Source organism: Carassius gibelio, chromosome A17, assembly GCF_023724105.1.
Source record: "Carassius gibelio isolate Cgi1373 ecotype wild population from Czech Republic chromosome A17, carGib1.2-hapl.c, whole genome shotgun sequence".
Classification (NCBI taxonomy): domain Eukaryota; kingdom Metazoa; phylum Chordata; class Actinopteri; order Cypriniformes; family Cyprinidae; genus Carassius; species Carassius gibelio.
This window is the reverse complement of record NC_068387.1, coordinates 18,126,464-18,143,354: the sequence shown is the minus strand read 5'-3', so window position 1 is coordinate 18,143,354 and position 16,891 is coordinate 18,126,464. Positions and strand designations below refer to the sequence as shown.

At 37.3% G+C, this 16,891-nt stretch overlaps 2 protein-coding genes across 7 annotated transcripts; one reads left to right on the top strand and one right to left on the bottom strand.

Moving 5' to 3' along the window:
* Positions 1-259: 259 nt before the first annotated feature.
* LOC127933319 (zinc finger protein Pegasus) lies at positions 260-4,874 on the top strand. Of its 5 annotated transcripts, XM_052530224.1 has the most exons (5): positions 260-583; positions 670-776; positions 945-1,127; positions 2,266-2,439; positions 2,535-4,874. In XM_052530224.1, the coding sequence occupies exons 3-5, from the start codon at positions 995-997 to the stop codon at positions 3,482-3,484; spliced, it is 1,257 nt and encodes a 418-aa protein (XP_052386184.1). In that variant the 5' UTR covers positions 260-583; positions 670-776; positions 945-994; the 3' UTR covers positions 3,485-4,874. The 5 variants fall into 5 exon arrangements, with proteins under 5 accessions (XP_052386184.1, XP_052386181.1, XP_052386180.1 ...); XM_052530221.1 differs by lacking the exon at positions 670-776; XM_052530220.1 differs by lacking the exon at positions 670-776 and having other exon boundaries at positions 260-615.
* Positions 4,875-5,107: 233 nt separating this feature from the next.
* LOC127933318 (deleted in malignant brain tumors 1 protein) lies at positions 5,108-15,632 on the bottom strand. 2 transcript variants are annotated; one of them, XM_052530218.1, is made up of 24 exons: positions 15,497-15,632; positions 15,237-15,381; positions 14,864-15,048; positions 13,818-13,916; positions 13,606-13,644; positions 13,389-13,487; positions 13,155-13,229; positions 12,898-12,993; positions 12,712-12,750; positions 12,061-12,156; positions 11,866-11,907; positions 11,602-11,697; positions 11,409-11,471; positions 11,094-11,192; positions 10,940-10,987; positions 10,546-10,641; positions 10,404-10,430; positions 10,113-10,263; positions 9,635-9,846; positions 9,345-9,400; positions 6,602-6,721; positions 6,021-6,412; positions 5,567-5,811; positions 5,108-5,278 (listed from the first exon to the last, which is right to left on the bottom strand). In XM_052530218.1, exons 1-24 carry the CDS (start codon positions 15,549-15,551, stop codon positions 5,271-5,273), a joined length of 2,583 nt encoding a protein of 860 aa, XP_052386178.1. In that variant the 5' UTR covers positions 15,552-15,632; the 3' UTR covers positions 5,108-5,270. The 2 variants fall into 2 exon arrangements, with proteins under 2 accessions (XP_052386178.1, XP_052386179.1); XM_052530219.1 differs by lacking the exons at positions 11,094-11,192; positions 11,409-11,471; positions 11,602-11,697; ... (1 more) ...; positions 12,061-12,156; positions 12,712-12,750.
* Positions 15,633-16,891: the final 1,259 nt, after the last annotated feature.

Sequence of the window (16,891 nt, the reverse complement as noted above, 5' to 3'; positions counted from 1 at the left end):
ATTTCAAAGAAAACATTATTTGATTTGACAACTTTAACACTGATATCCTTCATATAACACTTAGAGACATGACAAAAAGACAACATCTCAAATCCCGAATCAAAATATGGAAATGATGTATAGTTCACTCCTATATTCGCTTATATTAGGATACTGTGTTAACTAAGATACCTTAATTTTATAAGTCAGATTTGCACTGTGTGTGTACCCTGACAGTGACATGCAGGAACTAAATGTTTATACATCGCAACGAAGTCGGAATCATTTCAGTGGCGCACCATCTTGGTTGAACTTTCACCCCTACGGTTTCTTTTGTTTTGATGTCTCGGAGCATTATTTTCACTCACCGAACTCGGGTTTTGACTCTCTGCTAACAAATGACACAGTCTTAAATGACACACAGAATATGTTTCAAATACGTCGATCCAACTGTCGGTCAAATGTAAAGCTCGTTTAAAATAATTTTTTTTAAAAACTCGCTGACTTTAGCTGCCCAGCATCACTATGCAGCTTTTTCCAGTCTGATTTTTCTAATATCTCGTTAAAGAACGGGTCGTCAGTCAGTACATCCGGACAGCCGAGTGTGAGTTTAAATTCTCAGACCCCCTTGAAAAGGTAACTGTTGTTAACCGTTGTTTTAATGATGGCGCAATGTTTGGGAATGTTTAGCAACCTCGACGTTCACTCGCTGTCTTAGCAACGCTTGTCACCTTGTCAACTGGATAACAGCCAGACTAATACAACTGATTAATGTTACAACCGTCAGAAGTTCCACGGTACACTTTGGTTTGTGGATGCATGTCATTGTAGAAGAATCGACTGTATTCACACTTTAAGGATTGATTGTAAATTTGATTTTGCTGTTGTTTGATGCTACAAGCATTTCATTAAGTATGTTGTATTTCAGTTGCTTTTATATGATTTTGTTTCGATCTTATTTACAGTCTGTTTGGTCACGTTTAAGACCGCAGAGGACGACGGTGTAGATCTTTCAATGGGCGAGGAGAAGCCAGAACCACTAGATTTTGTGAAGGACTTTCAGGAGTACCTGAGTCAACAGACCCAACATGTCAACATGATATCTGGTTCTGTCATCGGAGCCAAAGACAGTGATGATCTCCAAGGAGGTATTGCTTAGAGAACCATCCTCTGTGTTGTTTTAGACTGGTCTAAAAATGTATAAAATGTGTCTGAATGAATTTTTATTTATTTTTATTTTTTCATGATTTAGTAGTAAAGCACGTTTTTATAAATAATATGTGGTCTTTATAAATATTTCCAGATCTTATTTTTAACTATTTGCTCAAAATCAAATGGAAAACTATGCTAGAATGGATAACAGTGTTGCAGATTCAAAAATTCTAAATTTTAAAAATCTGAGTTCATTTATTTGTGTTTGCTTTAGTAAGCTAATCAAAAATAAATAGATACAAATAAAAGTAATCACTTTAACAGAATCATCAGATTGGTCAAAATTATATTATTGTATGTTTTGAGTTGAGAAGTTGAGGACTATATGTTAAATAATAATTTTTGATTGAATAATATATTCTTATTACACAATAGTTTAACGTTTATTAGTTTTAAGAACATGGGATTTATACTTCAAATGTTTTTTTGTTTTTTTTTTTAAGTACCATATTAATGAACAGAGCCTGCTGATTCATCATATATTAAAGTGTCCCACATATTAAAGGTGCACTAAGGGATTTTTGCCAAATGATGTTGATATCTGAAAGCAGCAAAACAAACACGCCCATACCCCAACAGGATCTCGCCTCTATTTTGATAACTCCGCCCCACACGTACGTTCACAACCCTGGAAGCGACGATGGCTGAATCTGCGATATTCAAGCAAAAGCCAACACAGGTCAGTTGTGTGAAAAAGCAAAATCAACGTAACTCACCTATCAAGAAGAACTCCCCTGTCAGCTTTCCACTGGAAAGCTGCTTCAATATTTGCGTGGGTCCTACCTTTTGCTCTTCTTTTTAATGTTTTGTTCATCCAAAATTTTCCTCCTTTTTAATATACATATTTTTTTTTACCTACTATCTCTAGTTGATCTGCTAATATCTGTCCTGTGCTCTTACTGAGTGCTCTCTTCTCCCTACTCCCTATTATTACTAGAAACGTCCCTTACTGCTGATTGGCAATGAGTGAATCTTGGTCCGACGCTGTGGTCAAAAGCTTTTTTCAAATATTGCTTAGTGCACCTTTAATATTAGTTATATTCTGTTTATTTTATTATTATATTTACCTTACAGAACTTGGTCAGAATGGCCTAGAGCACCCTGCAGTGGACATCTCCTTAGAAGATAGTTCAGGGATGTTGGTGGATGGCTTTGAGAGAACATACGATGGTAAACTCAAGTGCCGCTATTGCAACTATGCCACCAGAGGCACTGCACGTCTGATTGAACACATTCGCATCCACACAGGTAAGACTGAAAACTGATCTTAAAGCTTATTTATACTCTTTGTTCGTTTCTTCAGCTTACTAAGATCATAAGATGTTCTCCATCTCCTCCTCCAGGTGAAAAACCCCATAGATGTCACCTGTGTCCATTCGCTTCAGCGTACGAGCGCCACCTGGAGGCACACATGCGTTCTCACACAGGCGAGAAGCCTTACAAGTGTGAGCTCTGCTCCTTCCGCTGCAGCGATCGCAGTAACCTTTCACATCACCGGCGTCGAAGACACAAACTCCTCCCCATGAAGGGTGCACGCTCCGCTCTCTCTCACCGAAAGATGCTCAGTGTTTTGCAGAAGAGAGGAAACTCACTTGGTTATGGCCGCCGGCTGCTCATCAACCTCAGCCCGCCATCCATGGTGTTGCAAAAGCCCAGCTCAGAGCAGCACCACCTGGGTGACTTCTCTCATGATCTCCCTCCCCACGCCCACCTCCATCAGGAGGCCTATAATGGTCTAGGAAAGGATGCACAAGTTAGTGGAGTAATTGGAAGTGGCTCCAGGGAGGAGCAAGACATGGCATTGGACAACCCGCTGAACCAGCTTTCAACTTTGGCCGGTCAGCTTGCCAGCCTACCACCGGAGGCCCAAGGTGCACCGGTGTCTCCCGGAGCAGAATCTCTACCAGACGAAAAACCCACATTCCTCATCCAACAGCCTGTGATGGCACCTGCTGCCGTCTCTGTCAGCACGGCTCAAGCTTCTTCTCCCATCACCCCCGAGCCCAGACCAGCTGCGCACAGCGGCTGTAGCCCTGGAGTTGGACCCTGCAGCGAAAGAACCAGCACTCCCAGTGGTACCAACAGCCAGCCAGGGACGCCAACCCAGGTACAGGACCCCCAGATGCTCCACCACTGCCCCCACTGTCACATATATTTCCCTGACAACATCCTTTACACCATCCACATGGGCTGCCATGGTTATGAGAACCCTTTCCAGTGTAACATATGCGGACACAGGTGCAGAAACAGCTATGATTTTGCCTGTCACTTTGCGAGAGGCCAGCACAAATAAGGACACATGGATATTGATGTCCTCTTCTTTGCCCTCTGTTACATAATAATAAAATTCTATTATCTGGAACATTCCAAAGACAAAATCCCTTCTTTGTAATTATTGTATTTGAACTGTTATCCGTATGTTATGCTGAAGCAAAAACTATAGAATCCAAGACGTGTCGCTTGTATAGTTTTGAATGGAGAAAAAATGCAACGCTCATTGTGGCAGCTTTATCGAAGGAAGCCCCGCCTTTTGAGTAAAAGAGCCCATCGCCAATCGGTAAAGGCATCGCATCACTGCAGCTGTCATTATAAGTCCCGGTTGCTATAGAAACGGTCAGCATTTTGAGATGCGCGCTTAGGACTGAACATGCGCATTTGCTCGTCTTGAGTGAAAATAAGCTTTTTTTTTAAGGCTATTGGAGCAACAATTATGAGATGGTTGTTTCATTGGTGATTTCAAATATGAAATTTGACTATAAGCTTAGCGAACAGTTTTGGAGAATTTAAAGTTATCCCATTCAAATAGATAGGAGCTGCACTTGCATGCTGAGAGGTGTTTTAAAGATGGCCGCCAAGTGACATGACTTGCCCTAAAGATACTTTGACTGAAGTCAGAAATCCACATTCGGAGTGTAAAACTGGTCTTTGGAAATGTTGATGCTAATGGTGTCCTCACATCAAAAATTAGCATCCCAGATTATTCTAGTTCGAGATCTTGAGAATTTCATCAAATTGTCAGATTTTGTCTCAACTCTTTCGTATAAGTGCCAGAGTTCAGTAATCAGTGCCTACAGTTATTTTCTGAAAGTTGACCCTTACATTTTTTATTATTTTTATTTTTCACATTTCAAATTCATTGACAGTAAATGTATTGGCTATTCTTACACTTTGGATTTAAATGCAGTATAATGACATTGCTACATTTTTTAATGTATTTAATTTTTATTCATCACAAATGATTCCTCGTTTCTTAAGAGAGCTGCATTATTTAATCTTAACTTAAGTCAACAAGATCGTGATTGAAGATGAAAATCTATAGCACAGCTAAGTTGATTGTTTAGCAGTGAGAAATAGTTTACTGTAGTAGCCTGAAGTCCTTTCTTTACTTAGCACAATCACACATAGCTGTATACACTGTTTTTTTAAAGCAGTGTTGAAGATTATTTTGAGCAGTGAGAGCACACTGTTCTCTCTCTTTCACTTTGTTCCTCATCGCTACCACCAGTGCCATGTTGTAGATGTTATTTGTAAGATTTTTGGAAGCGTCTGTGGTGCTACTATTTAAACATTTCATATAACTGTCTGCATAATGAACTAAATTATCAGATAAGTATTGAATAACATGTTTTGGTGGATTTGATGTTGAATGTCAATAAACCTGACTCATGCGATGTGTACTGAAATGTGCTTGTCCTGTCAGTTAATTCTCAATCAAAAAGGTTATCTATAGGTTATACCTATAAGGTATAAGGCAGCACTTCTTTTATTATACACAAAATAATAAATTTGATCAAATTATTTTTTAATGCAAAGTGTTTTGTGACTTGTTTGGTTCAATAAAAGCAAAATAAAAAATATGTGCTGTATTTCACTGTTATAGACAAGGATGTCTATAAAATGTGCTTCAACAAAGAAGTGCATTTGAAGAAGGATTGCTTTTAATGAACTGATGAAAAATACATTATTAGGAACGATAATGTGAACTGATTAATGATAAAGATCAGAAATAAAGTAGCTGTTGATCCAATCAATCTGCTGACTTCATCTTCTCATGTTGTCTGTGAAAGCATGTCACTGTCCTAGGTTCCTGCAAAATAAAGACAGAGAGTCATAGTTATATTTAGAAAACTAATAACTTGAGCTAGAGATGGCACAGTAAATTCAACCAATATGTACCAACTCATCCATTTAATAACATTAAAATACTATATGTAAAGTGTGGATATTAATACACTTTATAAAACTGTTAGGTCCGGTCTAATTCTTGATGCTGATTGGTCAATAGCCGTTTTATTTACGAAAGCACAGCTATGACCATAGATATGTATAGGAGTAAATAATTGCTTTAACCGTGAGACTCAGAAAGATCTCTGACCTTTGAGTTTGATTGGCCCCAGCGTCACAGTATTGGTGTGGTAGGTGCTGTCAAGGGATCTCTTGCGACGCAAGCGGCAACCTTGGCGGCAGCGAGAATTGTAGTCGTTATCAGGGCAGATGATTACCTTACACTGCAGGTACACATAGGCGTGAGTCCGAAGGAACTTGAAAGCCTGGAAACTGAACTGAGCATAGTAGTGCTGACCATTGGTATAGGAATAATATGTGTTGTCTCTGGAACATCTACGAAAGACAAAAGAAGAGAAATACCATTTGGATACAGTTTGAACTACAGTCAAATGTTTTCACTATTAGTTAAAATGAGTGCAGGAACATATTTAGACTGGGAGCAACAGAATTCTTATTAATGCTGTCTAAGATCCCAGTTGATTCCACTGTCACATTTGATATTATGTAGTGGAGAGTCACATTTAAGAATGAAAAAGTCTTACCCATTACGCAGCAGATCATAGGAGTGATCTTTGAAGTCATTGGGATTTGGAGATGCTACACAGGTGTCCAGGAACAGATCCAGACTGTTGTCAAGCCTGTTTAGCTTGACCTGAACGTAGAGAAGCTGGTTGAGGTTCACCTTATATGGAGAGTCATAAATTTGTTGACTGAAACTGCTGGAGGTGAAGAAAGCTATGCTGGCATTGAAGCGTCCGGTTCCTGTGATGTTGGCACTGACGATCTCCTTGGCCTTGTAGAATATCTGCACCATGGTGTCCGGCTCCATTCTGCAGCCCACGTGTAGTAGGAACTGTGACTGACGAGTGATTTCACCCGACTGAGACTGAGAGGCCCGCACATTGTTGGTGTAGGACACATAACCATTCATCATCTAAGAGAAAAGAGAGAGAGAGAGATTGGGTGATATTGTGGGGTAAACATGTATCTCAATGATGTAAACATTTTGGGTGTCTAACTAATCTGACACAGCAGTATCAAGCATTAAAAGCTGACAAGAAGCTATTAAGAGTGATTTTCACTATTGGCTCTTGGCAGGATCTGCTACACATTTAGATCATACCTCTTTGACAGTTCCACATGTGTCAAGAGGGAATCTGAACACAACTTCAGTACTGCTTATAGTGGGTCTGCAAAGATGGTCATTCACATAAAGGTCATTTTCACTCAACCCGAGTGAGTTGCCTGATCTATCTCAACTGCTATTTGTACCCAAAAATACACATGAATTAGACAAAATTACTGACAACATGGGCACTATTTTCTCTAATACATTAGAAGCTGTTGCCCCAATCAAATTGAAAAAAGTTAGAGAAAAACGTACTGTACCATGGTATAACAGTAATACTCACTCTCTCAAGAAAGTAACTCGTAGTCTTGAACGCAAATGGAGAAAAACTAACTTAGAAGTTTTTAGAATTGCATGGAAAAACAGTATGTCCAGCTATAGACAGGCTCTAAAAACTGCTAGGGCAGAGCATATACACAAACTCATTGAAAATAACCAAAACAATCCAAGGTTTTTATTTAACACAGTGGCTAAGTTAACAAATTACCAGATGCCACCTGATTCAAATATTCCACCAACGTTAAATAGTAATGACTTTATGAATTTCTTCACTGATAAAATAGATAACATTAGAAATACAATAGCGAATGTAGATTCTACAGCATCTAACACTTCAGTTTCATCCATCGCACCCAAACATAAACTGCAGTGCTTTACAACCATAGGACAGGAGGAGCTAAATAAACTTATCACTGTATCTAAACCAACAACATGTTTATTAGATCCTGTACCCACTAAATTACTGAAAGAGCTGTTACCTGTAGCCGAAGAACCGCTTCTCAATATCATTAACTCGTCGTTATCTTTAGGACACGTCCCAAAACCATTCAAGCTGGCGGTTATCAAGCCTCTTATTAAGAAACCAAAACTAGATCCTAGTGTACTGGCAAATTATAGGCCTATTTCAAATCTTCCATTTATGTCTAAAATTTTAGAAAAAGTTGTGTCTGCTCAATTGAGCACCTTCCTGCATAAAAATGATCTGTATGAAGAATTTCAGTCAGGTTTTAGGCCCCACCATAGCACAGAAACTGCACTTGTTAAAATTACAAATGACCTGCTCCTTGCGTCAGACCAAGGCTGCATCTCATTTCTAGTCTTACTTGATCTTAGTGCTGCGTTCGACACCATAGATCATGACATACTCATAGATCGATTACAAAACTATACAGGTATTCAAGGGCAGGCTCTAAGATGGTTTAGATCCTACCTGTCCGATCGCTACCATTTTGTTTACTTAAATGGGGAGTCATCTCATTTATCATCAGTAAAATATGGAGTGCCACAAGGATCCGTCCTAGGTCCCCTTCTATTTTCAATATACATGTTGCCCCTTGGTAATATTATTAGAAAATACGGAATTAGCTTCCACTGTTATGCTGATGATACTCAGCTATATATATCAACGAGACCAGATGAAACTTCCCAATTATCTAAGCTAACAGATTGTGTTAAAAATGTAAAAGATTGGATGACAAAGAATTTTCTCCAATTAAATTCGGATAAGACGGAGATATTAATTATTGGACCAAAAAACACTACACAGAATCTTGTAGATTACAATCTGCAACTAGACGGATGTACTGTAACTTCCTCTACAGTCAGAAATCTGGGTGTTATATTAGACAGCAATTTGTCTTTTGAAAATCATATTTCCAATGTTACAAAAATTGCATTCTTCCATCTTAGAAACATTGCCAAGCTACGAAACATGTTATCTGTTTCTGATGCAGAAAAGCTAGTTCATGCATTCATGACCTCTAGACTGGACTATTGTAATGCACTTCTAGGTGGTTGTCCTGCTTCTTCAATAAACAAGCTACAGGTCGTCCAAAATGCAGCAGCGAGAGTCCTTACGAGGTCAAGAAAATATGATCATATTACCCCAATTTTACAGTCTCTGCACTGGCTACCTATTAAGTTCCGCATCAGTTACAAATTATCATTACTTACCTATAAGGCCCTAAATGGTTTAGCTCCAGCGTACCTAACTAGCCTTCTACCACGTTACAACCCATCACGCACCCTAAGGTCACAAAACGCTGGACTTTTGGTAGTTCCTAGGATAGCAAAGTCCACTAAAGGAGGTAGAGCCTTCTCACATTTGGCTCCCAAACTCTGGAATAGCCTTCCTGATAATGTTCGGGGTTCAGACACACTCTCTCTGTTTAAATCTAGATTAAAAACACATCTCTTTCGCCAAGCATTCGAATAATGTATCTTTTTAATTGTGAGTGTAGTTGCATCTGATCAAAGGTGCATTTTTATTCATTAGCTTGGGTTAAACTAATTTTACTTTGTTGGATCAGCAGCTATGCTAATGATGTCTGTATTTTGTTTCTATGTTTTGCCACGGGATTCACATCCCGTGGTAACTAGGATTTACACAAGCTCCAGTCTGGATCCAGAACACCTGAGAAGAGATGATGCTGACCCTCAGAGGACCTCAGATGATGCTAACCCTGAATGAACAAACAGAACTAACAATTATTCCTAAATGTGTGACTTAATCATATAATAACTTAATTAATAATATTGATAGTTCATCGTCTAGCTGACTACGTCTTGTATTATTATTATTTTTTAGTTTTTCTAAAATCCTGTCAAATGTGCACAAACTACTAGCTACTACTAAATATTGTAGAAACATAATTTTCTGTAAAGTTGCTTTGTAACGATTTGTTTTGTAAAAAGCGCTATACAAATAAACTTGAATTGAATTGAATTGAATTGAGTTAAGGTAAGACCTCTGAATGACAATGACCATGTTGTCTGAGGAACAATCCACACGACCTGCAATGCAAGAGTTTCATTCCCTCAGTGTAATTTTGTGCATTAAAATATATTATGACAGGTTAGACAAAGGCAATTGGTTAAAGGCTACCTGTTTTTAAAGTACATTTAATTTAATTAGGTGAAAATTGAAACCCAAATATGGCCACAGAATGGATAAAATAACTGTTACAACAACTGTTCAATATAGTTATTTCAAGAAATTTTTGAATCTTTTATTTCACAAGACATTACCTTCATCTGCAGTCAGAGAGCTTGTGAAAAGGGCCTTGAAACCATGGCTGACATCAGAGTAGTCGCTCCTGAAGACAACAGTCAAGTATCGTGAAGAAGAGTGAAACACCTGGTGTGTGGTGTCATTAAAACAGACCCTTCCTAGCTGTGGATAACCAGTGGAAGAGCCGTCGTATACGGTGATGTAGTCACAGTTACAGCAGCGCTCAAGTCTGAAAGAACCAAAGATAGAACTTTAACACATACTTTAAACTTTAAACCACCCATATAATTGATTCCACCTAGAGGTCATTAGTGGTACTGCACAAAAAACTTCAATAACATTTCTCTTAACAGTGCACAATTTTGTTTTTCATAATAATATATTAAAGACAGAACAATGTTTGAATCGATAAGATTTGTATGAATACATTTATGGATAGCAAACACTGTTCCACTGGTTTTGCCATAGTTGAATCACAGCTGATCCCTTACTTACTGCACATCAGCAAATGTCAGGAAGATCCTCTGTCCTTGCTGAGCAGAGAGATGCCACACACAGTAGGCATTGTCATGGTAATAGTTTGGGTAGTTTGGACTGGAAAACAGCCCAGCACCATACAGGTGTCCTCCACACTGAGGGTGAGAAACTGGAGATCACATAGAAAGACATTTTAGAGTTACAAACAACTCTCTATAGAATCGGATACAAAATTTACAGTATATGAATTTATTCTCAGGGATTGCACACACACACACACACACACACACACACAAGGTAAAGCAGTACCTGTTGTTGGGTACAATGGGCAATACCCTGAAAAAAGGAGATAAAACTGAATGAGTATGAAGTAGATGGGTCATGCTATCTATGCATATTGATATACTGAGCTGTGAATAAGGGCTGTTTCACGTGTTTTTGAGGAACTTACAGTGAAAGTCATTGCAACAGTTGCCATAGTACTGACAGTCGTAGTTGCATGAGCAGCTGCTGAAATTGTATCCACAGTTATACCTGCAGGAGGGATCTGAAATTGTAAAGAGAGGAACAGATTTTACTCAGTCTCATCAACAGGTGTTTTTATATATGTATATATATATATATATATATATATATATATATATATATATATATATATATATATATATATATATATATATATATACACACTATATTGTGTGTATGTATGTTATTGTGTTAAATATTGGTGTGTATGATTTGCTAAAAAGGCCAATCAGGTCTCATTTCTGCCTTTACATTTCTGATCCATTTCATGCTATTAATACCATCAGTGTCACTTAAAATCAAATGAATGACAGCAATACCTGTTGTTTCTGGCCAGTAAGTAGTGGTAGTTGTTGTTGAGCAGTGACCTGTGTAAAGGTAAGAGATAAAATGAAAGTAGGATTCAGCTAAATCTAATTTTATTACCATATAGTATTTGATTTTAAAGTGTCGGTCTGATTTACAGGAACTCACTGTCATAGTCAGGGCAACAGCTGCCATAGTACTGACAGTCATCATCACAACTACAGAGAGGAAGCCTTTGGCCACAGTTATTCTCACAGGAGTATGCATCTATTGTAGAATGTGTAAATTCAAGTTTGAGAAGGTACTGCACTTGTAAATTGTTGCACAATCAGATAATTCATTGTCATTATAATGAGAGGAACCTTCAGTATGTGTGTGATGTACACTCTTAGTATAAATATATTTTGATAGAAGAGCAAAACTAAAATAGTTGCTTTTAAAGTTGTCTGGGTCACTTAAATTCATAAATTATGACAGCAGCACCTGCTGTATCTGCCATGTGAGTTGACGTTGTTGTTGTTGGTGTTGTTGTTCTCATGCAGATGTCTGTTTAAACAAAAGGGGAAAAATAAAGGGGAAGAAACATAACAAGTCTTCTTCAATTCAGCAAAATCAATTTCATGACACGAAACACAATGACTCATAAGATTTGTGTATCTGATCAGAAGGAACTCACGCTCATAATCATGACAACAGTCACCAAAGTGCTGGCAGGCTCTGGAGCATGAACAATAACCAAGGTGATACCCACAGTTATACATGCAAGAGGGTGCTAATAGAGACAGAGACAGATTTTACCTATCATTTTATCAAAATATGTGTGATGTACACATTATTGGGTCACTTTATTAATTAAAGTACATTTAGCTACAAAATATGTGCATTCAACCAAATCTGATGCCATTATTGTTACTTAAGTTGAACTGAATGGCAGCAGCACCTGTTGGATCATCTGGTGGGTGAATTGTTGCTATACAGAAGCCTGCATGAAGAGAAAAGACCAAATTGAAATGGGAAGAAAAGTAATGCTACAATTATAATTTGATTCAGCAAAAGCCATTTCATGGCCCATGTGCTGACCACAGGAAAGTCTGTGTTTGATTTTAAAGTGTCTTTCTGATCAAGAGCAACTCACTTTCAAAGTCAGGGCAACAGTTGCCATAGTACTGACACTCGTTGGAGCATGAGCACAAGTCAAGGTCATATCCACAGGAATACCTGCAGGAGGGAGCTTTTAGAGAGAGACATTACCTATGAAGCCATTATTACATATATGCATGTATGTATGTGATGCATGACTACAGTGAGATCAGCTATGGAAGGTGAACGGGGCCAAAAGTCTTTAAACAGAATATGTGAAATTTGACCAAACGGACAGTTTGTCTGCATAGACGCAGCACGTTTCTTTTTTATGTGTAGATACATGTTCTGGCCTTGTTAAGGCATCAGACACCACTGTCAGGCATCGCTGTCTTTCTCTAGTACACATAAAGTAATAAATGCATATATTATGACAATATTCATGAATAAACATCACATCTGATGTTTGTATATGTGTGTACCAATGTACCATCGCATCACATATGCAAATACATTCTCAAATGCAGCAATTTCATTGGCTTTTGTGTGTGTTGTCACATTAACACAGACAAACAGTGTTTGTTGACATGGTCAAATTTCACTCTGTTTAAAGACCTTTGGCCCCGTCAGCCTTCCATTATCAGCTTCCCTTGAAATGCAGGTCACCACAGTACTCTACACTACAGAGAAATAAACAAGTTTGCACCTGTTGTAGTTGGCCAAGTGGTTGTCTTGGGGCAGTAGTCTGTATAAAGTGAAAAGTTGAAACTACATGAACAATTCGGAAAATCTGAAAACTTAATTTATGGAAATACAATGCATAACCATATGTGCAATACTAGTGAGATTAGAGAGTATTTGATATTGAAATGTCTGATCAAGAGGAACTCACTGTCATAGTCAGGGCAACAGTTGCCATAGTACTGACAGTCAGAGGTGCATGAGCAGGTGCCGAGATGGTACCCACAGTTATACATGCAGGAGGGAGCTAGCAGAGAGGAACAGCTTGGTGTCATCATTGAATGTTTAATGTACACATAATTGGGTCACTTGATTAGTGTACACATTTAGTTAGAAGAGCAAAGCTGGACTATTACTGCCTTTACAAAGGTTGTTTAATTTCATTGGTGTCACTTAAATTCAGCTCACAGAATGAAGGAGTATTCATCCAGTAAGTTGTTGCTGTTGTTGCTGTTGTTGCTGCTGTTGTTGTTGAGCAGTAGTCTGTGTAAAAAGAAGAGACAGAACTAAATTACAATTTCCCTTTGATTGAGCAAAATCCATTTCATCGCAAGAAATGTAATGACCCATATGTTCACTACATGAAAGATTTGTGTTTTTGTTTATATTGTATTTAAAATGGTCTGATCAAAAGTAACTTACCGGCGTAATCGAGGCAACAGCTGTCATAGTACTGACAGTCAGAGGTGCATGAGCAGCTTCCGAGGTTGTATCCACAGTTATACATGCAAGAGGGGAAATCTAGAAGAGAGAGAAACACATATTATCCATGAAGCCATTAATGCATAAGTGACTACAAAAACACCAGGAAAACCAGGGATAATTCTGGATCTGATAGACAGATGTGATGCAAGTGAACCTGTTGTAGTTGGCCAAGTCGTCGTCAGTGTGCAGTAGCCTGTATAAAGGGAAGAGCATTTTCATATAAATCTTGTATTGTAAATTCAATGTAACACATATGAACATCAGAAAATTATTTTAATTACATTCTGGAAATTACAGACATGCTCAGAACGAGGGAGATTTGTGTATAATGATTGATCTTGAAATGTCTGATCAAGAAGAACGCACGGTTGTAATCATAGCAACAGTTCCTGTTGTCCTGACAGGAGTCGTCACACGAACAAGTGCCAAGGGAGTATCCACAGTTATTCCTGCATGAATTGGAATCTAACAAACAGAGAGGAATCACAAAGTAATGGGATCACAATAAACTCCCTGGTTGCAGTTGTTCTTAAGAATTCGGCTTTCTCAATGGTTTTATTAAGATTGTTAAATATTAGAAAAAGAGAAATGCAACTCCATTTCCAAGTGACGAGTTAACGTTGAAAAATTCTTGCAAAAGGTGGGTTTACAAAAAGTTTTTTAAAAGTACTACAATATTAATTTGTAGCTTTAAACATTGCAGTGTTGCATGTAATGCATTAATTAATTCATTACTGTAGCCTAATTTAATGACCTTTTCCTTGAAAAAGTAAGGTAATGGATTACACCTTTTCTGTAATTACAACAATAAAACCATAAAACAATAGTGCATTAAACATCAAAATTGATCATCCAATGTTAAAATATATGGTTTTAATGTAACCACTCTTTAAATGCTTCGGCCAGCTCAAGAATAATTTATGCAATTTTACATAATTTATTTGAAAGAATTAAAAGAGTAGTTTCATGTCTCTCCTTGTATTGTTTAACTTGTCGAGGCTGATATGGGATTTAGAAATTAATAATTACTGCAATAATTTTTAGAGAGAGTAATTAGTACAGTAATTTATTACACAAATGAAGATTAATAGCTAGTAATTAATTACTTTTTAGAGTAATTTACCTAACACTGCATAGTTACATAAACTAGTTGTTAGCCTTAAATAAATTGTAAGGTGTGTTTCTGATACAGTAAAAAAGAAGCGACTCATAGGAGTCTTGCATTCGGTCTTGCCTTGTCTCTTTGATTCTCTAGAAAAATAACTGCCTCATAAAAACAATGTACTCTAGGGAAATGTACTGAACCGGTCACTAAAATGCATGTGCTAAAAATATTTGCCAGAATCGAACGTTCATACCAGAATTGTTAAAAAAAATTACATTTATTCTATTCATTACATTTAATTGCTTACCTACAAAAACCCACTTTGCATGAAATCCTCTTCTTGATACGCTGCCATCGCTGAAGAAAAGCACAGTCAGATCATTGGAGCTGGAGTTGTAGCGTTTGTTCTCATTCTCCCGTATTTCTCCCAATAAGGGGAAGAGGGTAGAAGGACCATTATATACTCTGATGTAATCACAGCATGTTTCCAAACTAATGAAAAGAGAATAGAGAGAAAGAGAGAGAAACAACTTCATGTTTTGTCGCAGAATATTTAAAAACATACATTATATGTTTGCAAAAAAGTTTTTTTTCAAATTAATAAAATACAATTATATTAATTAAATTGCTTTGCAAAAGATTTAGAGCCAAAAATGATAGAGGTGATAAATGTTTCCTACAAAACATCAGTGAAGGTCAATAACACAGTCGTCGTCCCTGTGCTATGAATGGTCCATGTGCACAGTGAGCTATGAGGGTAGTTTTGAGGATACAGAGGACTGAAAAATTCACCCATCCAATCTGTCATAGTGCCACCACATGATGCTTCACATTGAGATGTAACAGAGAATGATCATTAGCAACAACGTAAATGCAGAAAATCACAACTGACAGACAGACAGGCAGGCAAAAAGATTTTGCTGGTTAATTACAATCTTACCCTGAGAGGTTTTAGCCGTTAGAAGCAGACAGAGAAGGAGAGTCAGAGCTTCCATCTTTCTCTGATCTGATCAAGTTTGACTTCAATTATTCAACTACCACTTATATAGTCAAAAGCAGCCTAAGGAGGATTTTTTATGACACATCAATATCCTGGAGCCTCTGATGGAAGAATATCAATAGAGCAGCATAATCGTGGAAAAGCCACAGCTGAATATTATGGAACTTTTATTATTACTCTTGACTCTGTATTAATTTATGAATATGTCTGTTTACACAAAGTTTGCAATTATGGATTGATCATAACACATACTCTTATGCAAAGATATCACCATTACATAACAAAGGTTTTACAAAACTATGTACAGTTAGTTACATTTTTACGAAAATATGAAATTGTGAATATATGAAACATAAAAGAGCACCGGTTTTAGTTACCTCAATCAAAAAAAAAAAAAAAAAAGAAAAAAAAAGTGTTTTGAAGCATCATATAACTGCCCACAGTTTTGTTTGAACTACATAAAATGTAGACAATAGTGTCATGAACGTTATCTGTACTGCAATCTCTGATACACCAGACTCACAAACTTTGTGTCAACAGATATAAAATTCATACTGCATCCAGTTGTGTCGTTTCCACAATTATGTAGTTTCAGCCTCCAGGATATTGATCTACAGTACCATAAGGATATCCTCGTTTAACTGTCCTCCTCTGTATGGTTTAAGCTGTTAAAATCTTTCAAAGTTATATATATATATATATATATATTTTTTTTTTTTTTTTTTTTTTTTTTTCACGGGCAGCACATTTTCAAATACATGAAAAACAATAGCAGCAGGGCCATGGCCAATCCATGTCATTCACAGGGGTGTAAAAGTACAAAAAAATCTACACTCCAATGAAAGTATGGATACTGAGTAAGAGTTCTGCTCAATTAAAACTCCACGTATACAGTAGCAAAAACATTTTTCAATGAAAGTAAAAAATTTATAACTTGTGGGTAGAGAGTTTCTGCAAGATTTAGCATGTGGAGTACAACATGTTTTCAATTAAGTCCTACTCTCAAGGCCTATGGAGTTCCCTGGGTATCCCCCATTACCTCTCATCTGATGTAGGATTGGATTGCACCACCCGTCGGCCATCTGTTTCTTTAAAATACAGTAAACTTAATGACCACACTGCAAAGCCTATTTCTATTGAATCTATCTGGAATCATGAATTAACAGATTATGATTTATCGGTAAACTGTGAGAGGGTGTGATCTAATCTAACTTTAACTTCTAAAAACTTGGCTCATTGTTTTATCCATTTCAACGTCATCCATATAACATACATAACTCCTTACAAGAGATTTAAAATGAAACTGCAATCGACCTATAACTTTCATATCGTAAG